Here is a 25,220-nt window from a genome sequence, read left to right as displayed (position 1 = left end):
GTATACCGACGTTTTCAACTCCTGCTTTGTCCTTAAGGTATCCGTGTAGTTAGCATTCCCCTCGCAGTGTCATGGTAGAAAGAAATGCAGGACCGCCAAATAAGGCCAGCTCTCTCTCTGTCCCCCCTCCCTTTCTTTGTGGAGTGTAAGGAGGGGTTGAGTTTCCCAGCAAGGGGGCTGGGTGGAGATGAGATCCTGGGCACCCAGGGTGAGGGGGACAGCAGAAACCTCAAATCAAACTCGTCCGAAACGAAGACAGGATGTTACAGTGGTTTATTGATTTCATCGACAAATGTAAATTAAACGATTTGTGAGCTGCTGACGTTCGGGAATAAATGAGTTGCTCCCGACTCACTCACAGTCACACACAATTAGCTGACCGGCGACAACCAGGGGCAGTTTGAATAATCAGTCCCGTTTCTCACTGTCACTCTGCATCACGGAACTGATGATTATCAAATCACACTTCAGGGCCGTGTCCCAGATCACTGCAGATCCAGGGTCATTTCTGAACCCTTGCGAATTGCTTCTGGAGTGCGGAAAGATAAGGGCGGGAGTTAAGGGGGGGGGGGGTATCGGCCAAATTGTCTCCATCTTGTGGACGGGTATATTCACACATTCAGACGTTTACAGGTACACTCTCAGTCCGGGTCTAGACTCCTGTAGAGACTCCAGTTCATTCTCCCCAGTCCCACTGAAATTATTCACTGCCAGCCTGAAACGGATGGAAAAATAAAGATGAAAAAAAAAACAGATTATATAACCCTGTCAGTAACAGGGTACTGGGGTTAATGTTTCAACAATAATCACAGGCAAACATCACCAGAAAACCCGCGGATCTGCTGAAATTTTATCACATTGAACATTAACACAGACACTCACATGATCTGCTCCAGACTCGGGTGGGTCAGTATGAGCCGGCGGAGAGCGGGGACAGACTGGTCTGTGAGCGGGTTCCATCCCAGGTCCAGCTCTATCAGTGATCGGTTTGTACTGAGAGCGGAGGCGAGATCCTCAGCACCAGAATCTGTAAGTTCGACATGGTTCAGACTGGAAATGAGAGATAGAGTGAGGGTGAAGGACACAGAGAGACAGGGGCTGTACAAATTTCCAGAATTTATCAGTAACACAATTACTGATCACATTAATGTTCAGTGTCAGACACCCAGTGTCTGTAAACACAATCTCCCACAGTCTGGTACTCACTTCAGTGTCTGTATTTTACACTCCGGGTTCCCAAGAGCCGCAGACACCAGTTTCACTCCTGAATCTCCCAGGTCATTCCGCCCAAGACTAAACAGAAACAGGCAAATTAATGAATGGGTCTGAAGGAATTTCTCTCACTCGGTTATTTCAGGAAACATTGAACCTTTCAGTAAATCACTGATCAGTGTTCCCATCACTGTCAATGTCCCTCACTGACCAGTTACAGGGGATTCACTGATGTCAGTAATTTAGTCTGTCGGTGTGACCCTGTAAACTCCTCATATTCTGTCTCATTGCGCAATGGTTAGGAAAGTGTTCCTGACCTGTGAGTGGATCGGAAGGGACAGGGTTGAAGGGGAGAAAGTCCCACAGTGAGGAAGATTTGTGAATAGAGAAATGTCGGTGGGAAATGACACCATCTGAGGAAAAGGATGGAAAGACGGGACATGAAGGAGGAAGGGGGATGTGAAAGAGAGATCCCACAGGACGAAGCGGGATGGAGAAGAGAGATTCCACAGCAGGAACGGAGTTGGGGAAGAGACATCTCACAGGAGGAAGGGGGATCGCATTTGTCACAATTCTTCACAATCATATTCACTATAGTTTTACCCAAATCCCTTTACATTGAAACAACACAATGGAACAATTTCACAGTTCAGAGTGAGAGAAAAATTAAGTTACCTCAATACCTGGAACTTGTGCAGCCAGGGTCCCAGCTGCTGGATTCCTTCACACAAAATGTGGCAGTACGACAGGTCGAGACGTTTTATTGTATCACAGAGTTTGACAACATGAGACAGGACCGCGCAGTCAACTGGGATCAGTGTCAATCCACTGAATGAAAGTTCTTCCACAGATCCCAGTGCGGTCTGAGCCAGTTCACGATTCTGAGACTCAAACAGGTAGTGAAATGTGTTCAGGAGCCTCCTTTTACCAGCTTCACTCGATGTGTTCCCACTCTGGCGTTTAACCTCCTCCTTCACCCAGTCCATCACCCGGCAGGTTGTTTCATGAGGAAATGGACCCAGAAACTCCTCCAGACCCCGAGCTGTCATTGGGGAGGAGAGACCAGCAACAAAACGGAGAAATACCTCGAATCGCCCATCTGTCGTGTTGTGGACTTCAGTGAGGAATTTCAGGATATCCTCGGGATGTATAGTCAGGAATTGTGCGACTGCAGCTGCAAACTCTTGGATGGTGAGGTGTGGGAATGTGTACACCACACACTGGGCAGAATCCTCTCTCCCCAAAAGCTCCATCAGGAACCCAGACAGGATCTGGGAAGGCTGCAGATTGTAGTTGTTCAAATCTCCATCTGTAAACACAGTTCTCTTATCGGACACTCCTCTGAAGGCCATCTGACCAACCCTGAGTAACACATCACGGGGGTTCTCAATCTCACGGCTGTGGTTTTTCAGGATGCTGTAAATACAGTAGGAATACAGTTGGGTGATGGTCTTGGGAATTTGCTGTGGGTCCCTGTCTCTTTGTGTGAAGAAAGGGCCGAGTGCAAGTGCGAGGATCCAGCAGTAGGAGGGGTTGTAGCTCATGGTATACAGGATCTCGTTCTCCTTCACGTGTTTGAAAAGAGCTGCCGCCACCATCTGATCATCAAAATGCTTCATGAAATATTCCTTCCATTGCTCACCAGCAAATCCCAGGATTTCTGCCCAGACCCTGATATCTGCCTTTTCCAATAACTGTAACGCAGTGGGACGGGTGGTCACCAGCACCGAACACCCTGGGAGCAGCTTGCCCTGGATTAAACTGTACACAATGTCAGACACTTCACACCAGTACTCGGGATCTGGACACTGGTGCTTAGGTTCTGTATCTCTCCATTTGTCTGCAAAATAGATTCTGTGTTTGAATTCATCCAAACCATCGAATATGAACAACAATCCCTGTGGGTTCTTCCAGACATCTCTCAGGAAATTCCCAAAGTAAGGATACTGATCCAGAATCAGTTCCCTCAGGTTTGTTCTGCAGTTAATGGAGTTTAACTCCCGGAATTTGAAACTAAAGACAAACTGGAATTGTTGGAATATTTTCCCCGTGGCCCAGTCATAAACAATCTTTTGTACCATTGTTGTTTTCCCAATCCCCGCGACTCCGGCCACTGCTGCTGATCTCCCAGATTTGGATTTACTTCGGGAAAAGCTGCTCTGGAATAACTGATCAGTCTGGGTTTTTTCCATCTCTCCGTGGAGATGTTTCTCTCTCCAACGCTCGTGGTCTCTGCGTCTTGCCAGCAGCTCATGTTCAACCAGTCTCCGATCTCGAACAGCAGAAATGACGATGAGCTCAGCGTATCGATCAACCAGGTGGAAAACCTTCACCTTCTCCCTCACCAGGATCGTGTTCACTCTCAGTGTTTCAGTTTGTGCCCGCAGAGTCTCCATCTGTTTCTGTTGAACATCTTCAATGGGAACAGACAGTGTTCAAACTGTTAGATGTCTCAACTCAGAACTCATTATTTAAGCACACAAGAGTGAGCCCAAAGCTATTGCATTAGTTGAATTAATCAATGAATGTCCGTACAGTAAAGTAAATTTGCATAACAGTCCCCTGACTGAACAGAGAGGCCTGGTCTGGATAAACACATGGTCATCATATTTCCATATTAACTGTGCTGTGAAGATGAGAATTTCCCTGGTAGTTTACTGACCCCCGACTGTCCCGTACTGGACACCCTCTCACTACAGCCACAGATATCACTGTTCTTGTGGAAGAAACTTTTAATCCCCATTGTTGATGAGGTGTGTGTGGAGATAGAGAAAAAGGACGTTGGCATTCTGTCAAAGGAACAGGTCGGGGAATCACAGCTCCCCCCTCCCCTCTCAACATCACTGATTCAAAATGCAAAGAAGTATATTCGCTGATCAGTTTCTGCTCTGTGGCTGGGTGGCTGGGGGAGAAAATGTCAATGTCTTGTTCAGGAGATTGAGACAGTCAGCATTTTGGCACAAACCACAGACAATCCACCCACCCCCCCACTTCCATCATCACAGATGCTGCTCAGCTCACTGGGTTCGTCCAGAAAATGGTTCGAGACGGCAGATCTGCAGTACCGGGTCTCTTAAAGAGTCTGTGTTGTAAATGCTCAACAGATCCAAGATTGAATATACACGAGTGTAAAGGAGAAGGAAATAATTGTTATTCTGGCTCTGATGAAGCTCAAACTCAGATAGTGTATGCAATGGAAAACTCAGTATTTTTTTTTTTTCAATCGTTCTGGTGGTGGGGTGCGGTTGTTAGTTGTGGATGTGTTGATCTGTCTTACTGCTTGAGGAAAGTAACTGATTTTGAGTCTGGTGGTCCTGCTGTGGATGCTATGTAGCTTCCTCCCTCATGGGGCGGGGCAAACAGCCCATAGGCAGGATAGGTGGGATCCTTCCTAACGCTGCTGGCCCTTTTCCAGAGCCGTTCTGTATATACGTCCCTGATGAGAGGTGGGATGGGGGTGCCGGTGATACGTTTGGACAGTTTTGACTACCCGTTGTCCAGTTGGCCACAGTTATGCAGCATGTTGACCTGCCCTCTGCATCACAGCTGTCGAAGGACGCGAATGTAGATGTGAGTACAGGTCAGCCAACGTCTGTGGAAACGGGAGAGACCACTGGTCTATGGCTTTAAATACACGTTTGAAAACCATGTTGTTTACAGGTCGGGAGTTAAAGAGAGCAGAGACCGAGGAATTTTGGTAGCAGCCAGCATGAAGTCTCATTACACTGTGATGTTTAAGCATTCTCCTCATTTAGATAATAGTCCACCCTATTGTTTCTCTTTCCAAAATGCATTACCATTCATTCCCCAACATTGTAATCCATTTGCGACACTCTTCCAATTCGTCGAAGTTTTGCTGCAATTGCATTGCTTCCTCAGCACTATCTGCCCCTTCGCCAATTTTTGTATCATCAACAAATGCGGTCAGTAAAGGAGCCCAGCAGAAGCAACTGATTGGGCAACCAAGGTCAAGTAACCAAGCGGTTTTGAAAGACTGATACCAATAAATAGAGGGGTAGCTCAAGTGGAGCGGCCAGTGCAAAGCTGCCAGTAGAGGTCTGGAGCTTTGGGGCTTTGACTCATGGAGCGGCCTTGTCGAGGGTAGAGCCTTGTGAGGGAACTGCGAGTTTTTGGCTTGAGAGATTTTGGCAGTTTGACTGCGCAATCAAGTCAATTACGATTTGAATATCTTAACAGAAAGCAGTTAATTAGATAATTCAAGATTTGAATAGCTCAGACTCAGCAGAAAGCAGCTGATTGAGCAATCGAGCTCAGGTGACCAAGCAGCTTGAAAAACTCAGACAAATAAATAGAGGGGTAGCTCAAGTGGAGCGGCCAGTAAAGGAGTTGAGCTTTGCGGCTTTGACTCGGGGAGCAGCCTTGTTGAGGAAAGGTCCTTGTGAGGAAAGAGCGAGTCTTTGGCGAGGAAGCTGAGGGAGGAGACTACGCCACAGTTGGTGAGGGTGAGAGGTGGTGAAGAGATGACAGGTAAATTGGTTCAGTGTGATGCTTGCCTGATGTGGGTGGTCAGGGACAGTGATGGTGTTTCCGGCTGCTACAACTGTGAAAAGCGTGTCCAGGTTCAGATCCTGAAAGACCGTGTTAGGGCACTGGAGAGGCAACTGGATGACCTCAGGTTCATCCAGGAAAAACGTGAGTTTTCTGGACAGGACCTACAGTGAAATCGTTACATCCGAAGATAACAGAGGAGAGAACGGGGGCGACGATGAGGAAGAGATGGAAGCTTGAAGTACAGGAGACCCCGGGGGATGTGCCTCTTGAAATCATGTTCACCCTCTTGGAAGCTTGGGACAGAAGACACTGCCAGTCTGAGAGGTGGACGGGTCTGCGAGTCAAAAATTGGCACTGAAGCAAAGCCAAAGAGACAGACGACTGGCAGAGCTGTGGGTTTTAGATTCTTAGACCACTTGGATCAGTTTCGGGGTAAGGATGAATTGTACAAAAGGGACAGGTTGCACCTTAGCAGTCAGGGGACCAGCATTCTGGCAGGCAGGTTTGCCACTGCAACACGCGTGTGTTTAAACTAATAAGTGTGGGGAGGAGACGAACTGGAAATATAAGGATGGAGTTAAAGGGAAAGAGTGAATAAGAAAAGTTAAGAAAGACATCAGAATTTACGGGGCAGAAAGCTCAGGAGGGGATCGGAGAGTATGGCCAAGTGCAATAGGACCAATGTGACAAGAAGGGGAGTAATGGATTAAAAATATTATATATAGATGAGCTTGAATTTCAGTTGGAAGTTGGTAAGTATGATGTTGTAGGAATAACAGAGACATGGCTGCAAGAGGACCAGGGCAGGGAAATGAATATTCAAGGATATACATCCTATCGGAAGGACAGACAGGTGGGCAGACGGGGTGGGGTGGCTCTGCTGGTGAGGAATGAAATACAGTCCCTTGCAAGGAGTGACATAGAATCAGGAGATGCAGAGTCAGTATGGGTAGAACTGAGAAATTGTAAGGGCAAAAAGACCCTAATGGGAGTTATCTACCGACCCCCAAATAGTAGCCTGGATATAGGGTGCAAGTTGAATAAAGATCTAAAATTAGCATGTTGCAAAGGTAATACTACAGTTGTAATGGGGGATTTCAACGTACAGGTAGACTGGGAAAATCAGATTGGTACTGGACCCCAAGAAAGGGAGTTGGTGGAGGGCCTCTAGATGGATTCTCAGAGCAGCTTGTGCTGGAGCCTACCAGGGAGAAGGCAATTCTGGATGTAGTGTTGTGTAATGAACCGGATTTGATAAGGGAACTCTAGGTAAAGGAGCCATTAGGAGGTTGTGACAATAATATGTTAAGTTTTAATCTACAATTTGAGAGGGAGCAGCAGGATCAGTGATTCTCACCGTGGCTAACAAGGGAAGTCAAGGAGAGTATAAAATATAAGAGAGAAGAAGTATAACATAGCAAAGATGAGCGGGAAGCCAGAGCACTGGGAACATTTAAAGAACAATAAAAGATTACTAAAAAAGGCAATATGCGGAGACTATAAAGGAGGATAGTAAAAGCTTCTTTAGGTATGTGAAGAGGAAAAAGTTAGTTAAAACTAATGTTGGGCCCTTGAAGGCAGAAACAGGTGAATTTACTATGAAGAGTGAGCAAATGTCAGACGAGTTGAACAGATACTGTGGATCTGTCCTCACTAGGGAAGACACAGACAATCTCCCAAATATAATAGTGGCCAGAGGACATAGGATAATGGAGGGACTGAAGGAAATTCACATTATGCAGAAAAAGGTGTTGGGTAGTCTGATGGGACTGAAGGCTGATAAATCCCCAGGGCCTTATGATCTGCATCCCAGGGTACTTAAGGAGGTGGCTCTAGAAATCGTGGACGCATTGGTAATTATTTTCCAATGTTCTATAGATTCAGGATCGGTTCCTGAGAATTGGAGGATAGCTAAAGTTATCCCGCTTTTTAACAAAGAGGGGAGAGAGAAAACAGGGAATGATAGACCAGTTAGCCAGACATCAGTGGTAGGGAAGATGCTGGAGTCAATTATAAAAGATGAAATAACGGCACATGTGGATAGCAGTAACAGGATCCGAGTCAGCATGTATTTACGAAGAGGATATCATGCTTGACTGATCTTCTGAAATTTTTTGAGGATCTAACTATGAAAATGGACAAGAAAGAGCCAGTGGATGTAGTGTACCTGGACTTATAGAAAGCCTTTGATAAGGTTCCATATAGGAGATTAGTGGGCAAATTAAAACACATGGTATTGGGGGTAGGGTATTTACATGGATAGAAAATTGATTGGCAGTCAGGAAACAAAGAGCAGGGATTAATGGGTACTTTTCAGAATGGCAGACGGTGACTCGTCTGGTACCACAAGGGTTGGTGCTGGGACCGCAGCTATTTACAAAATACATTACTGATTTAGATGAAGGGATTAAAAGAAACATTGGCTAATTTGCAGATGACACAAAGCTGGGTGGTGGTGTAAAATATGAGGAGGATAGACTCCAACGCTTCAATCACTTAGGTTAGGCAAACTGGCCTGTAATTCCACAAACAAGAGAAAATCTGCAGATGCTGGAAATCCAAGCAACACACACAAAATGTTGGAGGGACTCAGCAGGCCAGACAGCAGCTGTGGAACAGCTGACGTTTTCTTTCGAGATCCTTCGGCAGGACTGGAGACAAAAAGCTGAGGAGTAGATTCGGAAGGTGGAGGGGGGAGGGGGCGGAGGGAGAGAGAAGTGACAGGTGACAGGTGAAACTTGGAGGGGAGGGGATGAAGCAAAGTGTATGAAGTTGATTCTTGATAGAGACAGGAGGCCATGGAAGCAAGGAAAAGGTGGGGAGGGTCACCAGAGGGAGGCGATGGACAGGCGAGGGGATAACATGTGAGACGTACGAGGGCATGGGGAACGGTGAAGGGGGAGAGGAAGCCTTTCTGGAATCTTAAGAAATTGATATTCATGCCATCAGGTTGGACGCTGCTCAAAAGGTGTTGTTCCTCCAACCCGAGTGTGGCATTATCCTGACGGTGCAGGATGTCATGGACTGACGTATCGGAATGGGAATGGGAAGTGGAAATAAAATGGGTGGCCACTGGGAGATCAGGCTTGTTCTGGCGGACACAGTGCAGACGCTCGGCACTGGTTTCATCGAGAGACAACAGACCATACCGAGATCAACTACGCCTCCCTCTTTTGCTCTCTCCACCCACTATTTTCCTTTCTTCCATGCCTTCTGTCTCTTTTACTAACCAACTTCCTCGCTCTTTGCTCATCCCTCCTCCTCCAAATTTCACCTATCGCCTGGCATTTCTCTCTCCCCTCCCACCCCGCCCGCCAGCTTTCAAATCGACTCCTCAGCGTTTTATCTCCAGTCCCATCGAATGTTCTCAGCCCGAAACGTTTACTCTACTTTCTCCATAGATGTGCTGAGTTTCTCCATCATTTTCTGTGTGATAGACTATAACTTATTTCTTTTGTCTTCATCCCTTCTTTATGCTTCTTTTTGTTACCTATTGTTAGATTTTAGAAGCTTCCAAATCAACTAGCTTTCCTCTCACTTCTGCTACATTATATTGCGTTTCCTATTCTATTATGCAGACCCTAGCTGCCTCATAAGGGATCATTACAATAATCTCCCTGATAAGATCTGATCTCAGTGTGTCAGGGATCTGTAGGGTCTCACAGAGTACTGGGAACCTGTTAGAGCTGTGTGGAGACTCACAGTGCATCAGGACCTTGCCAAGGTTCTGTGGTGTCTAAAGGCGTGACTGGACCCTGTCAGGGGTGTTAGAGGCTTCACAATGTGTCAGAACCCTGTCAGTGGTGAGTGGTGTCTCATGGTGTGTTGGGACACTGTCTGAGGTGTGTGGGGTCCCACAGTATGTCAGGACCCTGTCATTAGTGGGTGGGGATTCACAGTGTGTCCGGACCCTGTCAGGGGTATGAGCTGTCTGACAGTGTGTCAGGAACCAGTCAGGTGTGTGTGGGGATTCAGTGTATCAGGATGCTTTCAGAGGTGTGTGGGGGTCTCCTAGTGTACCTGGAACCTGTCAGGTCTGTGTGGGGTCTCCCAGTGTGTCAGGAATCTGCGAGGGGTGTGTGGGGTGTCTGTGTCGGAACCCTGTCAGGGGTGTGTGGGGTCTCACAGCGTGACAGGATCCTGTCAGTAGTGCGTGGGTCTCTCTATGTATCAGCAACTTGCTGGGTGTCCGTGTGGTCTCACTGTGTGTCAGGACCCTGCCAGGTGTTTGTGGGGTCTCACAGTGTGTCAGGACCCTGTCATTAGTGGGTGGGGATTCACAATGTGTCCGAACCCTGTCAGGGGTGTGTGGTCTCACAGTATGTCAGGACCATGTCATTAGTGGGTGGGGATTCACAATGTGTCAGGACCCTGTCAGGGGTGTGTGTGGTCCCACAGTATGCCCAGAACCTGTCAGGGTTGTCTGGTGTCTGGCTGTGTGTCAGGACCTGCCAGCGATGAGTGTGGTCTCAAAGTGTGTCAGGACCCTGCTCGCGATATATGGGGTCTCACAGAGTTTCTGGACCATGCCAGCGAACTGTGAGGTCTCATAATGTGAGAAGACCTTACCACAGTGTGTCATGACCGTGTCTGGGGTGCGTGGGGTCTCACAGTGTGTCAGGACCATGTCAGAGATGTGTGGGGTCTCACAGTGTGTCAGGACCGTTTCTGGGGTGTGTGGGGTCTCAAACTGTGTCAGAACCCTGTCAGAGGTTGTGTGCCGTCTCGCAGTGTGTCTGAACCCTGTCAGGGGTGTGTGGGGTCTCCATTCAAAGTGTTCGGCTGTAATTGGAAGCGTAGGAAAACATTAATTGTAGATATATTTTCTTTAGAGAATATGACAGTGGTAGAAATGGTGTTCTTCAATAATCATGGAGAGATTCTGTTTCATGTACAGAAATGGCTGTAGGAATTTCACTGTCGTGTTTGTTCCCTCAGCAAACAACATGAGGAATAGTAAACGAAAAGGTTGTAGCGATTTACCAAACCCATGGTGCAGAGAAACTGAGGGGTTTCATTGATATGATGTGGACTGGAACAGCATTAACAGAGGTGAGTAGTTTGTAAACATCCTGATTCATCTCACTCTGGTCCCATATTTAAATTATCATCTTTGGAATTTGTTCTTGTAATTGAGAGAGACAGAACAAGGGTTCTGGCCGAGGTTCCTTATATTTCTGTTGAGAGCTTTGAATAATCAGGTAAAACATGGGCTGATGCAATATTAATAAGTTTTGTGATGTTTGTCTTTCCTAAGCTCTCTCCTCTGTTAAATGTGCAGTTGAGTGATCTAACTCAGTCTGCAGTGATGAAGCCTCACAATGTCTTGAGCCCAGGAACTGCCCCGGGCTCCGTTTTCACAGTAGTGTAGTGTAGATGTAGTGAGCTTTCCATCCAGACGGTCGCAGTTTAACTAATTGCAATATTATTTAGAGATATTTTCAGTCATTTTCACCTTCCTTGCTGCGATCCCATAACCCTTGGTTTCTCTGTCCTAATTCCCATCTCTTACCCTTCCACAGTGTCCAGCGCACAACACCAGCAGACAGGAATTCCAGCTTCTGTGGACTGAGCTGAGGAATATGTCCCCCAATCTCACCCTCTCTAACACCGTAGCAGTGTTTGCACTAGGGGGTGTAGATGTGAACACAATGTGTTCACATTCTGCTCTGTGGTTGAACAGACCAGTTGGGATGTCACCTGATTTTCTAATTAAAGTGTTGCGATTGTTACTATTCTGTGACTGGAACTCTAAGAAAAGATAATCTGCTGGGGGAAGTTTAGAAAACGGTTAAGAAAGAGTCTGTTCAGGAGAGGGCCGTGGCTGTCAAGAGAAGATTTTGGCATCTTGTGTGAAGAAATATAAGTTTTTAATTCCATTTTCCATATCCCCCTCTCCCTTTCTCCACGTAGACTCTTGTAGGCCCTGGAGCGGTGTGAACAATTTCCTCAAACTCGCCAGCTCTCTGCCTCTTTCCTCAAAATGACATTTGAAAACATTTGCTCTAAGAAACATGCTTCCATGTGTCTCACTGTGTTCTCTGTCACAGTGCCCATATTTACCTGGTCAGATCCCTGTGGCTCAACAACCTAACCGCCGTACGCAAATTACAACCGTTGGTGGAAACAGAGGTCAAGTTTCAACTTAATGAACTCTGCTCTGGGCTATTGCATACCGCCCCACTACCGGAGGGATGTTGAGGCTTTAGAGAGGGAGCAGAAGAGGTTTACCGGGATGCTGCCTGGATCAGAGGGCATGTGCTATGATGAGAGGCTGGATGAAGTTAGATTGTTTGCTCTGGATCGTCGGAGACCGAGGGGAGCTCTGACACAGGTTGAGAACATTATGAGAGGCAGAGATAGAGTGGACAGCGATCACCAGTTTGTCGCGGTTGAAATGTCTTTTACCAGAGGGAATGTATTGAAGGTGAGATACTGTAGAATGAAGCAGGATGTGAGGGAGAGCTTTTTTATTCATCAGAGAGCCGTGGCTGCATGGACCGCACTGCCTGGTAAGGTGATCGACACAAATTATTAGAAGCTTTTTAGAGACGTTTGGATATACACATGGATGTAAGGAAGATGAAGGAGTATGGACATGGTGCAGGAAGGAGAGATTAGAGTTCGGCTATGTAGATTTACCTCTCAGCTGGTTCGGCACAATGTTATATGACTAATGACCTATTCCTGTGTTATACTCTTCAATGTTCAATGCACGTTCACTTACCTTTCAGCTCACTGAGAACCTTGATTAAACCTTGAGCGGTGTTTGATCGATGGGAGTGATCACAACCTGTTTGAATTTAAACACATTGAGGGAATGATGTGTAAAATTTTAAAGTGTGCTATATTCAATCCAAATTTGAATTAATCTCTGATATTTTCTCACCATATATCTGTATTTCGTTCAGAATTTTGTCCAACATTGGAACATCATTCCACATTTTCACAAAGGTTTCCCACATCACCCTCTGGGCACGGGAGCCTTTCTCCATCACCAGGCTCAGGAGGAGTTTAGAACTGTCCGCCCGCTCTCCCTTATCAGCGAGATCAGAAATTTTCTGTGAAGAGTAACAGTGAACATATTGGCGACTGACAGATTCACACAGAGAATGAGAAGTAAATGATGTGCTGTGTAACGGGATCAGACTGAGCAGTCACCCGGACGGGTGCTGAACCAGTCTGGACATGGACTGTACATTCTGAGTGCAGAGCACAGGGAGGGACATTCACTGTGAACCTGGTCCACCAGTCAATGAGATCCTGGCTGGTCTGTGACCGCTTCATTGACGTGGCTCCAATTCCATAAATAATCCCTCACTGGATTTGACGGTGTAAAACAGACACCATAAAATAACGATCACAGAGGAAGAAATAAAACTGGATGATTTTATTTTATATAACAGAATGAACAGCCTCAGAGAAGTTGCAGAACTTATGATGTGATTCATCTCCTCAGTCCGCCAGTGTCCAACATGACAGCGGATTACTGGGTGACATCTGACACCTTTCACTTCCCTTTTCCAGTAGAGGTTTTCTCAGTGATTACACGTTACAACATGGCAATGTTCCCCGATTCACACTGCATGGAGTCACAGATTGTAACAGAATTATCTCCACCCAGAACTGAACACACCCAGGCTCCTGTGGCATTCACTGATGATGTTCCGGTTCTCACTGACATCCTGCCGTCACTCTGTACATTCTTCACAGATTGAAACTTCCTGTCATATTTGCAATTAATGCTGTTACTCACTCTGAACATCGAGCAGCTCCCCACCAGTCCGTGGGTTCTTTTCAACTCTTTCCATATCTGGTTCAGATTCACATGATCCGGATTGCATGTGGAGTATTTATTTCCCAGTTGTTCTTTTATCTAATTTCATATCCGTTGAGTCAGTTCCAACAGCCATCAGTCCTGTGATGTGGGAAAATTCAAACCCATTCTCCCTCCCACTCACCCGATGTTCCTCTCCGCTGAACTGTTTCTCAGCCTTTAACGCCAGGCTCACTCCGTGAACCCGTCCTTCCATCGCCTGCTCCAGCCTGTCCCGGTAGAAGTCTGTCAACTGCAGCAGCTGGAAATCATCCCAGCTTGCCAGGAGCTCGGTGATCACTGAGCCCGGACCTGTGAAGGAACATGAGGAGCATTAAAGAAATTACGGACCTCATACTGGACAGTAACTTTATCGTTGGAACCTAAAGATCACCAAACACAGTCCGAAATATATGTATATGGGGATGGGGATGTGGGGCGGGGGGGGAGAGGTGGGGTGGAACGGGCTTTGGCCGGGGGATCGGTGGCGCCGGTGTTGTAGGAGCGGGTATAGTTTCATCTGTTGAAGGCTGCTCTTTCGTGTCCCCAGGAATATCCCTCTCTGTTTGGAAAGGACTCTACTTATTCCTAAGAATATAGTAACCCAGCGTCATCACTCCCCTGGTGCTGCCCATCACCATGGCTTTGCTCTGGGTTACTGTCTGCCTGCCTGGTCAATCCCTTCCTCAGTAAATCTCTGGAGAATCTCATAAAATGCTTTAGGTACTCAGCATGTCAGGCAGCATCTGTGGAGGAGAATAAGCAATCAACATTTCGGGCCAAGGCCCTTCATCGGACTGGAAATGAGGGATCAGAGATTCTAGATATTGCCACGTTACCTTCCATTCATTGTGGTCCTCATCCGAAATGTCAAATCTTTATTACTCTCCATGGATGCTGCCTGACCTGCTGAGTTCTGCCAATATTTTTTGTGTCTTTTTATTGCCCAAAACTTTCAGCATCTGCAGAATGCCATGTCATCTAGAGTAACTCGCTATTTTAATGTGCATCACGATCTGTTAGAGGAGCAGCAGCAGACGGTAATTGTACACCTTCTACGTTTGACTGTATTTCCCCCAGAAATGTTAACTCTCTCTCTTATCTCTCTGATCAGTTTTCACAAACACTTTGTGAATTCCCAATATTTATTTTTTTTTAAACTTTTTTTATTGCATTTTTAAATGGTTACAAAGTATGAAAAAACAATGTATATAACCCATACCCCCTCCCCTTAACCCCTCCCCCCTAACTGCCCTATAGAAAAAAAAGAAAGAAAGAAAGAAAGAAAGAAAGAAAGAATGAATGAATGCCTGGTTGTTGGAAGATCTCCACATGCTCCATGGAATTCGTAATAACTTTAATATGTATATTTATTTCTTTCCCCTAATAACCAATTGTTTCATCTTCAGAGCATCTATATATTTAATCCTGTCTTTTGTAAATAAGGGCTCCAAATTTTCAAAAATGTTTCATATTTATCTCTTAAATTATAAGTATTTTTTTCTAATGGAATACAACCATAGATTTCTTTCTTCCAAGAATCTATACTTAAATGTGTATCCGATTTCCAAGTAACTGCAATATTAATGTCATTTGATCAATTAAAGTATAAATATAAAATATCAAACAACACTTTATTTTGTTACTTTCAATTAAAGGCTTATTTAAGAGAAAAATTAGGTCAAACAATGTTATTGCCGAAATCTAATGAAATAGAAATTTTAATTCAAAAAGGAAATATCAAATAATTTATATCTTGCATGTATAATTTGATTCAAAGACAGGTAATTAAGCAAGGAGTCCATAAGTCAAGACAAAAATGGGAAAGTGATTTGAACATTAAAATTGAAGAAACAAATTGGTCAAGAATTCCCAATATTGAATTAAATACAGCCGCAGAATCAGCAGAGTATTTATAAATTAAAATAATTCGCCAACATACCCGTGTCCTTTCCCGATGTTGACGACACTGGAAGTCCTCGCCTGCCGGCACATTGACCCATTGTGAGGACAGGTGAGATCAGCTTTTGTTTCTCTGTAACAAAACAAATAACAGGAGGGTCAAACATTAATTGGGGTTTACAGGAGAACACTGTTTTGTTTTTAAACTGAGGCAAACACTTCCAAACATCTTGGGCCTGTCCACTGAAGCCTTGACAGGGCCTGATCCAGCTGAGCCCATCGATTTCCGCTCTCTCCATCTATTGTACAACGTGCCGGGACTTCCGGGGTACCTACGTGCTATATTGCACACAATTCCCTTTTCGGAGCCAATCTTGTGTCCTCGACCGGGAGTGATGTGTCAATGCAATGGCAAGGCAGGTTGAGCAGACAGCGCCCACTGCTTTGGCCCTCCTACCACTGGTGGCGCTATGGTGAGTAATGGACAGCCGTTACAGCAGTGTGGGTTGAAACATTTCTGCCGATTAATGGGACATCCATTCCTCTCGTCACTGAATTATACAGATTTCTCAGTCACACCTGATTCTCACCATCTCCTTTCAGTTTTTCATCCCCTGGCATTGACACCAGTGGCAATGCATGGTTTGAGTCTATATAGAATCACTCTGACATCCTGAACAATGCAATCTCACACATAGCATCATGGCATCTTGTTCTGAACCACTATGCTATCTCCGGCAGAACTTTAAGACCATTATTATCATCTAAACTCGGTTAAGATTTCTTTGGACATATCACCTGGCTATTATCAGATAGGTTAATGGTACCTTGTTAAGCACAATGTAGACCCGCCATATATCCGAAACAGCAAGTTGGGAAAAGTCATTGTAACCTGTTGCAATATGAAGCAGACTCCTGAATTTAGTATCAAACTTTCTAACCATGCCATGTACATTCATATACAAATCAATGTCATGAATATCTAATTAACGAGGCCTCGACACTGACATGCACTTCCCACTCGTCACGGACATCCATTCGTTAAATCCATCTTCAGTCATCACCCTCTGCTTTCTGTCATTGAACCCGGTGTGAATCCAGCTCACCAGCTCCCCGAGAATCCCACGTGACCTATCCTTCCAGGTGAGCTGCCATGCCGGATCTTGTTACAGACTTTTCCAAAGGTCAGATGAATATGTTACAATCCAGCAACAATGAATATATGATTGAAACAGGGTTTTTATAACAAATAAAACATTTCTTAAACACTGCTAAAAAAAACAAAAAGTAAACAAACGACTAACAACCGGAAGTCAGCTGCGATGTGGCAGCTCGAACAGTTCTTAAAGCGAGAATCCGAAAACAGTCCTTAAAACGGTAAAGCAAAAACAGTTCTCATAAGTAGTAATACGAAAATCCAAAATTTTACCCAGTCGCTTAGGAGACACTTCTTGAAACCATTTAAATTCTCTTTCACGTTGTGTTATTGCTGTTCCCAGACAAAGTATGTTTTGATCCAAGGATTCATAATGAAGAAAATGAAACGGCTTAAAGACACTGACCTTTCTTTGGCGAAACTTTACCCAACCCTCTATTCTACCGACAGAACAGGAGTTACCATGGACATAGCTGACAAATTCCTTCCGAATGAGAATCAAACAAGGTCGAACCTGCTTGACCGTCGAAATCAACTTTCCTCGATCATTAACTTACCGAACTTCAAATCTTCACTCTCCAATGACTGGACTGGCAGTATTATGGCAAAACTGACGGCAATAACCATTGACTTAAGGCAGAAAGTGAAACTCCACTTTTAAATGAATCTGCGTCATAACATCCGAATACACAGAAACGTGGAGTCACTACCATATTCAACCACGAACTGCCCACGTCACAGGATGGGGTTCTCCTTTAATACCCGGTTGGGGGGGGGGGAACTATCACATGACCTCTCACTGGGGGGAAAATTACATCACTCCCCCATCACAAGACCATTAACTCATCTCCAGCATAGCTTCAATTACATCATGGTCACGTGACTGTTATAAGATACCCACAGGTACATAACATCACTGCTCTATTTTATCTATCTTCAGTTAGCTCTTCAAAAGTTTCCAGAATACTTGTCAGATATGATGTCCCACTGAGTGGTGCAGATGACAATTTCCCCACAATCAATGTCCAGCCGACCGGGGCTTCAGCTTCACGACAGACTGAGGAAATTCCAATCCAGATGTAGAATTGCCGACCTGGACTGAAGCTTCCATACTGCCAGTTCCATACCCGCAGAGTCACTAACCCAATATTATGACCCATACAAAGACGTTTTGGTGCCGGCGATTTGCCGTGGTGTTCCTGCCATTTCCGATTCACAAACTGATGTTGAACTGGAACCTAAAGACCCTTTGCCGGGGCCGGGGCTCGGGCTGGTTCACCGGTCTGTAGATTGTGAGAAGATGCAGATACACTTCAGCTTGTTTCCAACAACTAAACTGAGCAGGTTTGATCACAATGGAATTGCTGTGTGGGAGCTTGTCCAGCACAGCTGTCTGCCATGCCTCCGCTGAATGTAGCAGGAAGAAAATATAAAATTATAAAGTAGAAAAATATGGGAACTCCGGACATCAGGTTACATCCGTGAATGCCGAAATGGTGGAAGATCCAACATCTGAACTGCAACTGTCCAAGATGCTGTCGATCGGCTTTTCCAGTATTTTCGTCTTCTTACTTTAAATTTCCTGCAACTGTAGCTTTATCCCCCCACTTTATATTATGCACAGATGGTAACTGATTGTAAAATGCCAGCAACATGCTAAAATATTTGTTGGTTATCAGTTCATTCTGACCCTGGTGTAATACACTCCATACAATCAATGCCGGACAAATGGCCGCTTTCAGTGTGTTGGGAATATGTAAAGCAATTATCGACCCCAGGCTTCGATCCATCTGGAGTTTGGATCCGATAACTGGCCAGTTGTTGGAAGTAAAGTTCCCCAGGTACATCTCAATGGATGGGTTCAATCTCGGCATCAGCACCTCACCCCGCTCCTGGGACCAGAACACCAGGGGCTGAGCGCGGTTCCTCTCAGGCGTTTCAGTGTGAAGGACGTACAACCCGGACGGACCCCTGCGGTTTGTGTCCAGGAAGTGGAACGAGGCCGCCAGTTCGAGGAAGTTAACGGGACTCACTGCCCAAAATCTCCCCCCTCCCCCCCCGCCACACCGGGATCGGCCTCAGTACTCACCTATGGGAAATTGTCGGTCGCGTTCACCCTGAGTGACCGGCCTCAATACTGACCGATGAGAACTTGATCAAATTGTTCCCCAGACGAGATCTGTCCTCCGGCTCCCAGCCGATGATCCGCTTCAACGGAGAACGGAAAGAAAACCACCGCCCATCCGGGGACTGTGAGAGCGGGGACGGAGCTTCGACGGCGGAACCCTCACGTGCTGCAGATTGGCGTATGAAATGGGAGTGAGAAACAGGATCATGTGACGGGAGGAGGGTCTCCCATCTGAACCGGTTTTACACGCTGCCCGACCTACCTGCCGCATTTTACACCTTATTTCGTATTTACACCAGCTACAATTTTCAATTTTTCCCTCTGCATCTTCCATGTCCCGATCACTCCACCACCCGGTTCTTAGAGTTACGGGATCAATTCCCATCCCGGTCCGATACAGAATTCCCACTCCAACAGGAATTATGCAGGTTTCATTGAAAACACTTCTATGTTTATAAACACTAATTTCTATTTACATTCCTCCGGAGCCTCACTGGACAGGAACACTGAAACATCAAGTGAGAAACAGGAGGAGGTGGCCATTCTGTCCCTTAAACCATCAACAAGATGACGGCAGCTCCTCAATCTCAGCCACATGTTTGTGTCCTATCCTCATTTCTTCGATCCCTTCGGTCTCCACACGTCTGCCGGCCTCTGTCTGTTCCCGTATGTCTGATTATCAGCCACACACAGACGACTTGTTGCCGGCTATTTGACGTTGTGTTCCTGCCATTTCCGATTCACAGACTGAGGTGGGACGGGAACCTAACCTAAGGGTCTTCTGCCTGCGCTGTTGCTCAGGATGATTCACCGGTCTGTAGATTGTGAGAGGATGCGGATACACTTCAGCTTGTCTCCAGCAGCTAAACTGTGGACATTTGATCATTATCTTCTTGCTGTGTGGGATCTTGCACAGCACAGTTGGCTGTGACATTTCCCTCAGGGTTGCAGAAACTCAATGTAAAATTTTAAAATGGAAAATGATGGGAACGCAGTAGATCAGGCCACATCTGTGAAAGGGGAAATGGTGAAGACACAGTTTCGGATCTGGGGCTATCCAAGATGCTGCAGATCTGCTGTAAGTTTCCAGAATTCTCTCGTTTCTACTTTAAATTACCTGTAAGAGCAGGTTTTGTTCATCTTTACTGGACAAATATTAACTGATTGGAGTTTCGCGGATGTTGTTCCCTTATTCAAGAAAGTGAATTGAGAGAGCCCAGGAAATTATACACCAACGATATTTACTTCACTGGTTGGGAAATTGATGGGGAAGATCCTGCGAGATCCTGATTTATGAACATTTGTGGAAGCGTAATATGATTAGGAATAGTCAAAGTAAGATCATGACTTACGAGCCCTTTTGAAGTGTTTAAGGATGTGACTAAACATATTGATGAAAGTAGAGCAGTATATGTAGTGTGTATGGATTTTAGCAAGGCATTTGATAAGATACCCCATGCAAGGGTTATTGAGAAAGTAAGGAGGCATGGGATCCAAGGAGACCTTGCATTGTGTATCCAGAATTGGCTTATCCACAGAAGGCAAACAGTGGTTGCAGATGGGTCGTATTCCGCATACAAGTCGACGATTAGTGCTTCTGTTCTGGGACCCCTTCACTTAGCAATTTTTAGAAATGGCCTGGATGAGGAAGCGGAGGGATAGGTTAGTAAATTTGCTAATGACACCTAGGTTGGAGGTATTGTGGATAATGTGGAGGAACTGTCAGAGGTTACAGCGGGACATCGATAGGATGCAAAGCTGGGCTGAGAAGTGGCAGATGCAGTTCAGCCCAGATAAGTGTTAGGTAGTTCATTTTGCTAGGTCAAATATGATGGTAGAATATAGTATTAATGGTCAGACTATTGAAAGTGTGGAGCATCACAGTGATCCTGGGGTCCGAGTCCATAAGCCACTCAAAGTTGCTGCGTAGGTTGGCTGAGTGGTACGGAAGGCTTACGGTGCATTGGCCTTTATTAACCGTGGGACTGAGTTTAAGAGCTGAGTGGTAATGGTACAGCTATATAAGACCCGGGTAAGACCCATCATGGAGTATTGTGCTCAGTTCTGGTCACCTCGCTAACCGAACGATGTGCAAACTATAGAAAGGGGGCAGAGGGGATATATAAGAATGTTGCCTGGATTGGAGAGCAAGCCTTCTGAGAATAGGTTGAGTGAACTTGTCCATTTCTCCTCGGAGAGATGGAGGATGAGACATGACCTGATAGAGGTGTATAAGATGATGAGAGGCAATGATCGTGCGAGTAGGCAGAGGCGTTTTCTCACGGCTGAAATGAGCAACACGAGAGGGCACAGCTTTAAGGTGCTGGGAAGTAGGTACCAAGGCAATGTCAGGGGTACGTTTTTTTTTCTTTTACGCAGGCAGTGGTGTGTACGTGGAAGGGGCTGCCGGCGACGGTGGTGGAGGCGGACAGAGTAGGGTCCTTTAAGAGGCTCTTGGATCTTAGAAAAATAGCGGACTATGGCTAACCCTGGGAAATTTTTGAAGTAAGTACATGTTTCGGACAGCAGGGTTAGCCAAGGGCTTGCAGGTTTTCTATATTTCTGTGTTCACTGCACACTGCTAATGCTTACAGAATCCTTTCCTCCCACTATCATTCCGTTGAAGTTGCTCCAGGGGTTACTGACTCTACACAAAGAGGAAGTGAACACAGAACGATGAAATTGTGCAACACTTCTTGCAGTTCTCGTGGTTTGTTACCGTGGAAACGGAGGAAGTGGCTCAACAACAGTAACTGAAAAAGGAAATAACGAAGTCAGCAGCACACGCTGAGTTACATTGTGACAAAGGTTAAGACTGTAGCCATTTTGAAATGATGAATCTAAAATTGTAAATGATGCTTTCAGCCATGCCTCGTGCTGTATTGAATTAATCCTATAGTTGTTCTGGCTAACAAAACATGATTCCTACTCTACCGATCAATAATATATTGCCATTTTTATACCAAATGACAGCTTCAACAAACAAACTCCACAGGCCGAACACGCTTTTGCTGACGACGTTTCTCTCATCTCTGTTTTAAAGGGAAACTTCTTCATTTTGAGGTTGTCCTCTCAGATAACAGACTCTCCGGCTGATGGAAACATCCTCCCCATGTCCACTGACTCCAGGCTGTTCAGCATTCTGTGGGTTTAAATAAGATCCCATCCACCTCTATACTTCTGAACTCCTTAGAGTTCAGGCCCAGAGTCATCAGATGCTTCCCGTACATAAACCTTCTCATTCCGGAGATTACTCTTGTGAATTGTGTGAGCACCAGTGTACTGAACACATTTCCAGCAATAACAAAGGAACTCCAGAAGCAAAAATCTGAGCTTAGAAAATAAATAGTAGCTCAACATCTTATAAACATGTGCTACTTGATCCCGGGTCCATTGCACTTGAATCTAAAACTGGTGTATCCCAGGACTCTGTGATATCCCAGACAAAGAATTTTGTGCCGAACCTCTACTTCCTTTAGAAATTATCCATGGTTACACACAGCCTTCTATTTATCTAAGATCCATGTCCCTATCCAAGTGTCTCTTCAAAGACCCTATCATATCCGCCTCCACCACCATCTCCAGAGGCCCTTCCCATGCTCTCACCACTCTCTGCGTAAAAAAAAACTTACCCTTGATATCTCCTCTGTACCCACTTCCCAGCACCTTGAACCTGTGCCCTCTCATGTTAGCCTTTTCAGCCCTGGGAAAAATCCATAAGAATACTGGATGAGAGAAATGATTCTTAAGGAGTCCATTTAGAATGTGCTGACACAGAAAGAGAGTGCAAAGCAACTTGCAGGGCAACGTATAAACCAATTTGCAAAATCAGGATGAAACAATAGCTTGCTGATTAAAGAAGCGATACGGGTAACGGGAAGACATGCTTAACGGTTGAACAATAACGGTGTTAATGCGCTGAGGCTGATAAGTGGGCCAAAGGGGTAATCACATTTGTAATTTTGTAATGAGATTAAAGAAGAATGTAGGGTATAAAAAACTGTGCAAAGTGTAATTCGGCACTCAATCTAGCAGGAGCTGGTTGGGTCCGATTCTGCAGACTCGAAAAATAAAGTTTACCGTTCTGCAAATTGCTGAGACTCAGTGTGTTTCTGACAACGTGGGGGCTCGTCCGGGATCCACACTCCGGCCGCGGTGGACACGAGGAAGGACATCGGAGACGGTGCACCCCGCCGAGTTTGGCGGTCCCTGACTCCTTGCTCGTCGCTCCAACGCGGCTTGAGCGAGTGATATCCGGACAGCGCAGAGCGGTAAACGGGGAGAAGGGGACAGTACCTGGTACTGGAAGTCCCCAGGACGCACCGGGTAAGGGCCTACTATTATAGTAGAAAGGTGCGGGAATAAGTAAAGACGGAGAAGACCGGGATCGCTACCCGGGGGTCCTCCTGATTAAGTAAGAGCGGAATAAGATGGGAGGGGGTGGCTCTAAAAAGAAAGAGGAAACGGAAAGACCGGGACCATACCCGGGGGTTCCTCCTGATAGCCCCCTCGGTAGAATGTTTGAGAATTGGGGATGTGGAAGACTAAAAGGGAAACAAAAGAAAAAAATGATACAGTACTGTTTAATTTGGTCGAAACAGCCGATAGAAAAACCTGCGGTCTGGTGGCCGCGGCTTGGGTCTGAGGAGGATTGGGTACGACAAGCCTTAAACATTTACGTTAATTCAAAACCAAATGTAAAACCGGAAGAAATTGCTTATGCTTTTTGTTGGGCTCCCTGGCCAGGAGTAACATCAAAGAGTTTTAAATTGGGCATTAAAGGGGAGCGGAAGTGGGACCCACTCGATCATTTACCCCCTCCCTATGTCCAGCCTTCTGCGCCCCTTGCGGGAGCAGAGGGAGGACGTGAAGAAAGTGAAAAAACAGAAGAAATAGACCCGGAGAGGGAAGAGAGGGATGTTAGGGAAAAAGCAAAAGCAAGGATCGAAACAAGGAGTGTGACAGGAGCAGATAAGAAAAAGAAAGACGAATTAAAAAAGGAAGAGGTACAGCTGTGTCCCCTTCGAGAGGTTCCAATGGGAGGAGAACGGGGAGGAACAGGATTTGTAAACGTCCCTCTGACAAGTACCGAAGTACGAGGATTTAAGAAAGATATGAAAACTTTATTAGAAGATCCAATGGGACTGGCAGAACAGTTGGATCAATTCTTAGGACCTAATGTTTACACTTGGGAAGAAATGCATGCGATTATGGGAACGCTATTTTCTGCACAAGAGAGGCAAATGATACGACAAGCTGCAATATCAATTTGGGGAAGGGAACAGCCGAATGAGTTACCGGGGGACCGGAAATTTCCAGTAAACGACCCACAGTGGGACAAACAAGCAGAAGAGAGAAGACGGCAATATCCCATTGCCATGGAAGGGAGGAGGGGATTACAACCTGTAATTGAGACATTAGTATCAGATGGACTCCTGGAAGAATGTATGTCACCCTTTAATACCCCCATCCTACCGGTCCGAAAGCCCGACGGCACGTATCGAATGGTTCAAGATCTGAGAGGCTTAAATGCGGTAGTCCAAACACGATACCCGGTAGTGCCTAACCCCTATACATTAATGAGCAAAATACCTCCTGAACATGAATGGTTCAGTGTGATAGATCTAAAAGATGCCTTTTGGAGTTGCCCGTTGGAGGAAGGTAGCCGAGATATGTTCGCATTTGAATGGGAAAATCCCTTCACTGGGCGGAAGAAGCAACTCCGGTGGACCGTCTTGCCCCAAGGGTTCACGGAGTCCCCAAACCTATTCGAATAGGTACTGGAGCAAGTATTGGCTGGATTCCATTGTACCGAAAAGAACCAACTATTACAGTATGTCGATGACCTACTACTATCGGGACCAGCAGAGGAGGTAGTGCGAGACGATACTACAAGACTCCTGAATTACCTAGGAGAAAAAGGATTGCGGGTGTCCAAGAAGAAACTGCAATTTGTCGAGAAGGAAATAACATATCTCGGACACAGAGTCAGTAAAGGGCATCGCCAAATAACCCCAGAAAGAATAGCGGGAATAACTAAAATACCGCTTCCCAGGACAAAGAAGGAAATAAGACAATTTCTGGGCTTAGTGGGCTATTGCCGGATTTGGATAGAGAATTATACCCCCCTGGTGAAGTTTATGTACGACAAATTGGCAAAGGAAGACCGGGGAATAATCAGCTGGACCGAAGAAGAACAGAAGTTCAGGAAAATAAAAGGGCAACTAATTCGGGCCCCGGTATTAACACTGCCAGCACTGGAAAAGCTCTTTCAGCTGTATGCAACAAACAATGAAGGAACTGCGTTAGGAGTACTAACCCAAGAAAAAGGAGGAAAGCGGCAACCTGTGGCCTTTTTATCAAAAATGTTAGACCCGGTATCCCGGGGATGGCCGACGTGCATACAAGCCGTAGCGGCAGCAGCCGTACTAGTAGAAGAAGCACGGAAATTAACCTTTGGGGGAAGAATGACGGTTAGCACCCTCTTAGCCCAA

General features: G+C 45.7%; 1 protein-coding gene across 2 annotated transcripts; it reads right to left on the bottom strand.

Annotated features, from left to right (window-relative positions):
• Window positions 1-23,022, bottom strand: LOC132388446 (NACHT, LRR and PYD domains-containing protein 12-like). 2 transcript variants are annotated; one of them, XM_059960796.1, is made up of 9 exons: window positions 22,359-22,431; window positions 15,483-15,575; window positions 13,686-13,852; window positions 12,614-12,785; window positions 12,452-12,517; window positions 1,888-3,625; window positions 1,207-1,293; window positions 883-1,050; window positions 1-715 (listed from the first exon to the last, which is right to left on the bottom strand). In XM_059960796.1, the coding sequence occupies exons 1-9, from the start codon at window positions 22,411-22,413 to the stop codon at window positions 628-630; spliced, it is 2,634 nt and encodes an 877-aa protein (XP_059816779.1). In that variant the 5' UTR covers window positions 22,414-22,431; the 3' UTR covers window positions 1-627. The 2 variants fall into 2 exon arrangements, 1 of the variants encoding a protein (XP_059816779.1); XR_009510235.1 differs by lacking the exon at window positions 1-715 and having other exon boundaries at window positions 911-1,050; window positions 1,896-3,625; window positions 22,359-23,022.
• Window positions 23,023-25,220: the final 2,198 nt, after the last annotated feature.

Source organism: Hypanus sabinus, unplaced genomic scaffold, assembly GCF_030144855.1.
Source record: "Hypanus sabinus isolate sHypSab1 unplaced genomic scaffold, sHypSab1.hap1 scaffold_325, whole genome shotgun sequence".
NCBI classification, from domain to species: domain Eukaryota; kingdom Metazoa; phylum Chordata; class Chondrichthyes; order Myliobatiformes; family Dasyatidae; genus Hypanus; species Hypanus sabinus.
This window is presented reverse-complemented; position numbering and strand designations above follow the sequence as displayed.